The sequence below is a fragment of the Galleria mellonella genome, unplaced genomic scaffold (genome assembly GCF_026898425.1).
Source record: "Galleria mellonella isolate WM207_F2 unplaced genomic scaffold, CSIRO_AGI_GalMel_v1 utg718, whole genome shotgun sequence".
In the NCBI taxonomy this organism is placed as follows: domain Eukaryota; kingdom Metazoa; phylum Arthropoda; class Insecta; order Lepidoptera; family Pyralidae; genus Galleria; species Galleria mellonella.
The window spans coordinates 769,625-777,029 of record NW_026442143.1 but is presented as its reverse complement, the minus strand read 5'-3'; the positions used below and the strand labels follow the sequence as shown (position 1 = coordinate 777,029).

The 7,405-nt window shown below is 32.0% G+C and overlaps 1 protein-coding gene across 1 annotated transcript; it reads left to right on the top strand.

Annotated features, from left to right (window-relative positions):
- The first annotated feature begins 658 nt into the window (after positions 1 to 658).
- LOC113515931 (protein odd-skipped-like) lies at positions 659 to 3,607 on the top strand. The gene is made up of 3 exons (XM_026900225.3): positions 659 to 871; positions 1,289 to 1,871; positions 2,446 to 3,607. The coding sequence occupies exons 1-3, from the start codon at positions 769 to 771 to the stop codon at positions 2,846 to 2,848; spliced, it is 1,089 nt and encodes a 362-aa protein (XP_026756026.2). The 5' UTR covers positions 659 to 768; the 3' UTR covers positions 2,849 to 3,607.
- The last annotated feature ends 3,798 nt before the right edge of the window (positions 3,608 to 7,405 follow it).

Here is a 7,405-nt window from a genome sequence, read left to right as displayed (position 1 = left end):
TAACAAAAGTAACAAAAAGTAACTCACATACACCTACTTAAATGATGTATTTAATATAATAAATTCCATAAGTCAAGTCTTGTTATATAATGACGGTAAAACACCTAATGATTAAACAATTTAATCTAGACTGCGATTACTGATTCAGCTTTCACTGTCGCTAAATAAGCATAACAATAGATTGCTGTGCATAAATATACATATAAATCGTATGTATACTAACACAAACAAATTACAAAGACACCGCGCAAAGCCATACTACACATACACAAAGACTTGCCTACGAAACGAAATTACGAGAGCCATTCGTTCACCTAATAGCTTCACTGGGGGACGCTGTGTCATCAAAAATTTGCATCGAGTTACCCAGCAAAACTAATTTCGAAACGGCACAAACCTTATTGTTAGTCGCTGCGGAAAAGTTCCAACAGTCTTTAGGGGAGAGTTGCGATAGGATCGTGTCAAAGTAAACATTATCATGGTTGTACCGATTTGCGATCATTGCCGATCGATTCCGAAGGCAGTGCCCAGTAAGCTCCGCCTCTTAAGAGGCGTGTGCTGCTGCTTCGGGAGCCGATACAGGCGCCGCACGGTGCGGCTCGTTTGATCTCCTCCCCCCACCGCGACGCAAGCGCAAACCCAGATAACGAACGCACACAAACTCATAACGCTCCGCGCGCTCTCGCCAGCCGGTTGTCAGTTCCTGACACAAACCGGTTTGCCAGTGATACCAAAGTGCTGAGTACAGTGCCCTAGTGTTAAGCTTGAATGGATTGTTGTTTAGTGGAAATGGAAGATAAGCCATACAGTGTGGACAGTTCTGACGACATAAATATAGAAGAGGAAGACGAACATATAGAGGAAAATCACAGTAAGTATTAAAAGATATATTTTTACTATTTTTTTTTGTCATAGTATTTTGGATCATGGATTAGCATCGGTCTTGATTAGAAGTATTTTTACTATACATATCAATACAATTGTGAAGTATATTTTCATTTAAGTAAATAAAATAACATCACTTGAGTTAATTGTCTCTTTTTTATTTTTATATATTTATATTTGATTGTAATAATCTCATTATATTAATCCAAGATTTTTTTCCAATGCTTCGCATAGGTAAATATATTTTAGTAATTCTAACGTTGCTCATTAAGTACTTATATTAATAAATAGACATTAAAAGAATTAATGGAAAATAAGATTGTTAATCTTTTGATACAACATATATATTTTAACTTTATCTCAATGCACAGTGCAATAAAAAATTAATTTCCTTTCTCCACAGGCTATCCTCCAGATTTTCCAATTGAGGCATTAGTGAAGCTTGAACGGACATCGCCACCTTTGCCGACACCACCACATACGCCCACGGACGATACACCTCCCGCTGTTGTTATTTCCCGGCACCAACCAGCGTGGACCCCTCCACAGCCCCAACCTTACCCGACTTACCCAAGACCAACAATGCAAACGCTCTATCCTTACGAAAAAGTACCAGTACCGAACTACGCACACCCAGCAATGACAGCCTACGTGCAAGCTCAAGTAGCGACGCTACCACCCTCGACACCTTACCACGCTATGTTGGTCAACCAGTGGATACGTAATGCTGCGTTGTACCAACATTCATTAAGGTACCCAGGAGTAATGACGCAAAGAATGCCAGGAAGGAACCCGCCACCCATGCGAGCCCCGGGAGTCCCTGGTACAAGGCCCAAGAAACAATTTATTTGCAAGTACTGCAATCGCCAGTTCACAAAATCCTATAATCTTCTAATTCACGAAAGGACGCATACAGATGAAAGACCGTATTCCTGTGATATCTGTGGTAAAGCTTTTCGGAGGCAAGATCATCTAAGAGATCATAGGTATGTAAGTTAATGTATGTACTTCTATCTAAATAATTTTTTAAATTCTTAACGATGATAACGTAAAAAACTGTTATAGAAATATTAATTACTATCAGATAACAATTAAGTATTATCCACCATGTACTTTGATTTAATGTTTCCACTTCAATAACAACAACGTGATTTAGGATATGTTTTATCGAGTCTTTGTTGACGATAAGAGATTAAGAAAAAAAAATTTAAAGTGTAAACCTTTTTGTGAGGTCGCGAGGCGGCGGCCGCACGCGCTCTCCAACCGGTTCGATTCTTTACGATCACCATATCTGTCTTGCTCCGCCGACGAACAAATTACACGTTATATTTCTTCGCTTTTACGAGACAAATCTTTTTTTTTTACATTCTCACATACACCGTATATTATAATATTAACTTTATTATAAAAATACCTGAATTTTAATTCCAAATCAGCATTATCATTATTAAGATGCAGGTCAACCTATTTATATGGTTATTTACACAGCTTATGTAAAAGATTGTTTTTCGCCTTTGCAAGTGATAAGTTTGTGTTTATAATTGTTGTCTATATTTCCAGGTATATCCACTCAAAAGAGAAACCTTTCAAATGTACTGAATGCGGCAAAGGATTCTGTCAGTCACGGACATTAGCAGTGCACAAAATTCTACATATGGAAGAATCGCCACATAAGTGTCCCGTCTGTAACAAGAGTTTTAACCAAAGATCTAACTTAAAGACACATTTGTTAACACACAGTGATGTAAGCAAGCATCATTTAGACCATCTTGAAGGATGCCAAGAAGTTTCCTCGACGAGTCATGTCTCAGAAAACTCTCTATTAGATCTTTCACATAAACCTTCTCCGCCACCAGTACCATCTTCACAACAGCACCAACCTTTAATAAGTCCTCATCATTCACCAGTAGAAGTACCTAAAAGGAGTTTAGGGTTTTCCATAGAAGACATTATGAAACGATAATTTTATTTATTGTAATACGGTCTAGAAAATCTAGTTTTAGCTAAAATAGGCTTAGCCAATTTATTAACATGTGAATACAGCATATATATTATTCATAATTGAGCCTTATGATACTGACAGACCTAATTATATCCAGTCTAATAAATTGGTTGATTTATTTTAGTCATTCTTTTAATATAATAGTATTTATAATTTGCCAAAGAAGTATCTCATCGACTGATTTAGATTAGACGTTTCTTTTTTTATAACTTTCATTTTTGTCATAAAGCATTAGTTTATATCATAATCTAACGTTCTTCCTCAAGTACTTTGTGTTTTGCTGTTTTTGCACTGTTTTTTTTTTAGATTCTGACATTAAATTAGTAAGATATTTCATTTCATATTACAAAGACTGAAATTATTATTTTTAAAGTTATTGTTATATTGTCTTAGAGATTTATTTATTGTGATAGTTTTTTTTTTTTTAATTAGGCCTAAGTAATGGTTAACTAAAGTTACCGAAAAGTATTACCTTTGTTTTAAGTGAATTCGATCCAAATTGTTTGGCTATGACAACATTCAGATCATGTTCAAATCAATGTGAATGTACTTATTCAAATTTTAATAGCACAGTTTATATAGATACTTCTAATTCTATTATGTATATTTGTAAATATTATTATAAGTCGGTATTAGCTGATAAGTCAACGAGGCTACTTATAGACAGACTATATTGCAAATTACAAGCATGAGTATCAAAACTTGTTTTATTTCCCAATAATAAATAATATTTGAACATAACCTCATGATAATTTTATTTCTACTAAAGATAAAATTTAATGAAAGTATTTCAACAACTCTTATTTCTTCACATATTATTTCAAATTAAGTACTTGTCAAAGAATATTATTTAATAGAACAGATTTGATTAAAAATATATTATAAAATACTACTACTACTAGAATGTTGTGTATCATTTAATATCAATATTAACAATTTTTTTTTAATTCCAAATGAATTTAAAACATTAAATCCATAAATATGTATGTATATAGTGCTTGTAACGCTATTCACAAAATTACCTATAACAAGTACAGTTAGTTGCCTTAATTCGTCTGCTATGAGCATCAGCTAAATTGAAATTCATATCAAAATTGGATTACATTGATTCTGTAACATAGCTTTACCAATTAAATGGAATATCGCACGCTACACTACTTAACAGTTATGTTGGCGTGTCCATTCGACCATTAGAGAGGGAGATTTGACCATATATGGCACCACAATCATAGTTCATGCAATGCTAACAATCATACCAATGTAGCGTACGATATTAATTATAATTATGGGCTTTGATGCTAGTAATTTTGTAGACGGCGCAAACTTGTTTCTGGGTTGTGAAAAGATGGTTATAGAGATAAACGCTATTAGCCTAGTTTAGATTTAGGTATTGAGATACCCAGCAGTTTGTGTATCTGTTGAAAAATATCGTTGAAGTAATATGTCTACCTACTCATTATTTTTATAATTAGCAATATAGGTAAAAAAAAATATTTAAACAGGTAATATAATAGTTTTTTAGTCTAATATTTATTCCGTTTAAATTAGACAGAATAAAGCAAAAAAAAAAAATTATATAAGGAGAAAATACCAAATTAGTACCAATGATGGTTTGTGGAAAAATAAAAAGTGTAAAAAGTTTAAAATTAATTCATTTATTAAAATTTCCTATATTATATTGATAAAATTATAAATATCTAAAAAAAAAATTATGATAAATAATTTGTTGTAAATTGTTATTTATCGTCAAACACGTAATTTATGAATTATTAATTTTAATACTTACAATTAAGAATAGTGGCGCCATCTAGCTACCAATTTTCGAACTTCAAAATGTCACTTGTCACAACGCGATGTCGCTACTGGTTCTTTTACAGGCATTTATTTAACTTTCTTAGTTCGTATGTCCTTTTACACTTACATCCGTCTTTTTTAATTCAAAATTTGTGACTTTTAATCAATTTCTGAAATTCATGTCATCTGTTAATAGAATAAGAATGCGGTGATTGAAGGTTTTGAAATAATACTTAGCTATCAAATTTGAATTTATTCCATAATATCTATTCATAAAGACTGATAGATTGTTGACCAGAGTCTCATCCCATGATGAGATTCCGAGTCTGAAGATCTACGTATAAAGGCTGCCATAAAAAAAGTATTTTCAAATATAGTCAGACCATTTTTTTCTTTTATTATTTTATCCTTCAATATTTTAAACTTATTTAACTACCTACCTACTTCTAATTCAAAGGATGTTGCAGCAATTTCCTAAAACTCTGCTAGAGCCGATTACACTTTCGAAAAAACAAAAGACAGAAACGTTTGGGAAGAATCTAAATTGAGTCGGTTACTGATTGATGATTGAAGTTTAACTTTTGTTTAACCAATTTCGCAGTCAATGTAAATTGCAACAAATTCATACTGATTGTGCTCTAATCGTTCAAATCGGCGAATTCCCATGACTATTTCGAATTTATCCAATCGAATAATCGCCTCGACTTTATATTTTCCTTTTACCCCAATTAAAATAAATCGCTGGAGATTAAAGTGGTATTTTGAGCCGCAGCAGTAATATTTCAAGTGATTTTCACTGTCGGAGAGATGCAGCGACGTATTGATTGATGCTTTGCTTGATTTATTACATTTTATTGATTTATAGTTAATTCAAGCAGTTGTATTCAATCAGTTACCGATTCGTTAATTCATAGTTACCAACGGTAGCTCGACCTTTCAATTATCTATTAGAAATTGTAAAATCATCAACTATGTTTTATACTTACAATAAATTATTTTATTAAAATTTATTAATAGAAATTTTTGAATGTACCGACAATAATATATTGTGAAATAATTTGAAAAGAAAGTAATCTTGTATGATATAAAATTAAATTTAGGTTAGCAAAGATATACAGTAGTAAATAATAGAAAATACTATTGTTAAGAAGCAGTAATATTACGTAATAACTAAATATAAACCTTAGAATATCTATTTAACAAATACTCTGTGAAATTATTATTTATATTATAAATGTGATTGTAAGTATATTTGGCAACTTATATGAAATTTGTCATACACATCCTATATGAAATGGAGAAAGATATATGCTACTTTATATCCCGGTACGCGGATGAAGTCACGGGCAAAAGCTAGTAACAAAGAAAATAACAAAATAATATTATATTATTTCACAGTCACTAATTATGACATTATAGCAATAAGATTCCTATATGTATAAGTAGTTTAATAAATTTCTAAAAATAAAGTGTATGGGAAATTATATTACACCTTCTTAGGTACTTACTAGGTATTTGTACCAGAGAGAGACTTTGTATAAAAGTCGTTTGCTTGGTACCTCTGTCCCATTCGTGTTTCTACCGTGAAGCAGTTGTTTGCATCGCTGTGTTTCGGTTTGAAGGGTGGGATATGACGTGAATTAACTGGGTACAGAGGAATAACATCTGAGTCCTCAGGAATGGCAACGCATGGGAGGGTATCGTGAGCGAAACAGTATACTCGTATTCTGCTATGTCCATGGTACTGTTCATGTCTATAGGCGACGGTTACCACTTTCCATCAGGTGGGCCGTCAGCTTGTTTGCCATTCTAAGTTGTATAAAAAAAAGGTACGTAGGTATGTGAATGGAATTTATTAATTTAATTAAATAAATAATACTTATATAACTAAATATGAGTGATTTAATAAATTTTCAATTTTAACTTTACAAAATATAAAAATATTTTGTATTCTTTAGATTGCATTAGATGTTGTTATGTTCACTAATGCTGACTCCTTTCTGCTGATATTCTTTGATTATAAACATGCCAACGTTCGTGCAACTTGAAAATATAAAATAGCTAAGAGGCCATTACAAAGTTTTTGTTCGTAGAACAATGAGCCATCTAATGAAGATTGCATTCGCCCTCAAGCCAACTACAACGTAACGACCACCTGAAGTAGCACAAATGAAACTTTTGGGGCATTATATAGAGATTTATAACAACTTTAGATGATATAATTGTGTTCTATACTGATTATTTTTGACTGTGATTTATGTTATGGCTCCGAGCGTTTCGGTACATTTTGAAATCCTTTGTTTTTTGATGCTTGATTTATTGTTCCATAAAATTCGGTTCTTATAATGTTACGTTTTAGTATCATTTGGAAATTTTGTAGCAAAGGGTAGCTATCGTTAAACTTCATATTATTGTCATATATAACTAAATATGATTTTGTTTTTATAAGTTATTTTAAAATTCTTACAGATCATGGATGGGTGGTCAAAAACTGAATAAATCAATGACGCTATGGTTCGCTAACAAACAGAAGATTTCTAAATTCATCAAATTCGAGAGAACAGAAAAATAACCAAAATGAGAATATTTTTTTAAAACAAACTCTAGTTCTCTTAGATTGTAACCTAATGTACGTTGCTTATGGAATACATGGCAGCACTTAAAAAAGTTAGGCATAATATCACCGACCCAAAATGTAAACAATATTATATAATTTTTATATAT

Bases quoted from the DNA above. Each gene is read 5' to 3' on its own strand.
- LOC113515931 (XM_026900225.3), top strand. From the start codon at position 769: ATGGATTGTTGTTTAGTGGAAATGGAAGATAAGCCATACAGTGTGGAC. The intron at 872-1,288 runs GTAAGTATTAAA...CTTTCTCCACAG, and splicing joins ACATATAGAGGAAAATCACA to GCTATCCTCCAGATTTTCCA. The intron at 1,872-2,445 runs GTATGTAAGTTA...CTATATTTCCAG, and splicing joins GATCATCTAAGAGATCATAG to GTATATCCACTCAAAAGAGA.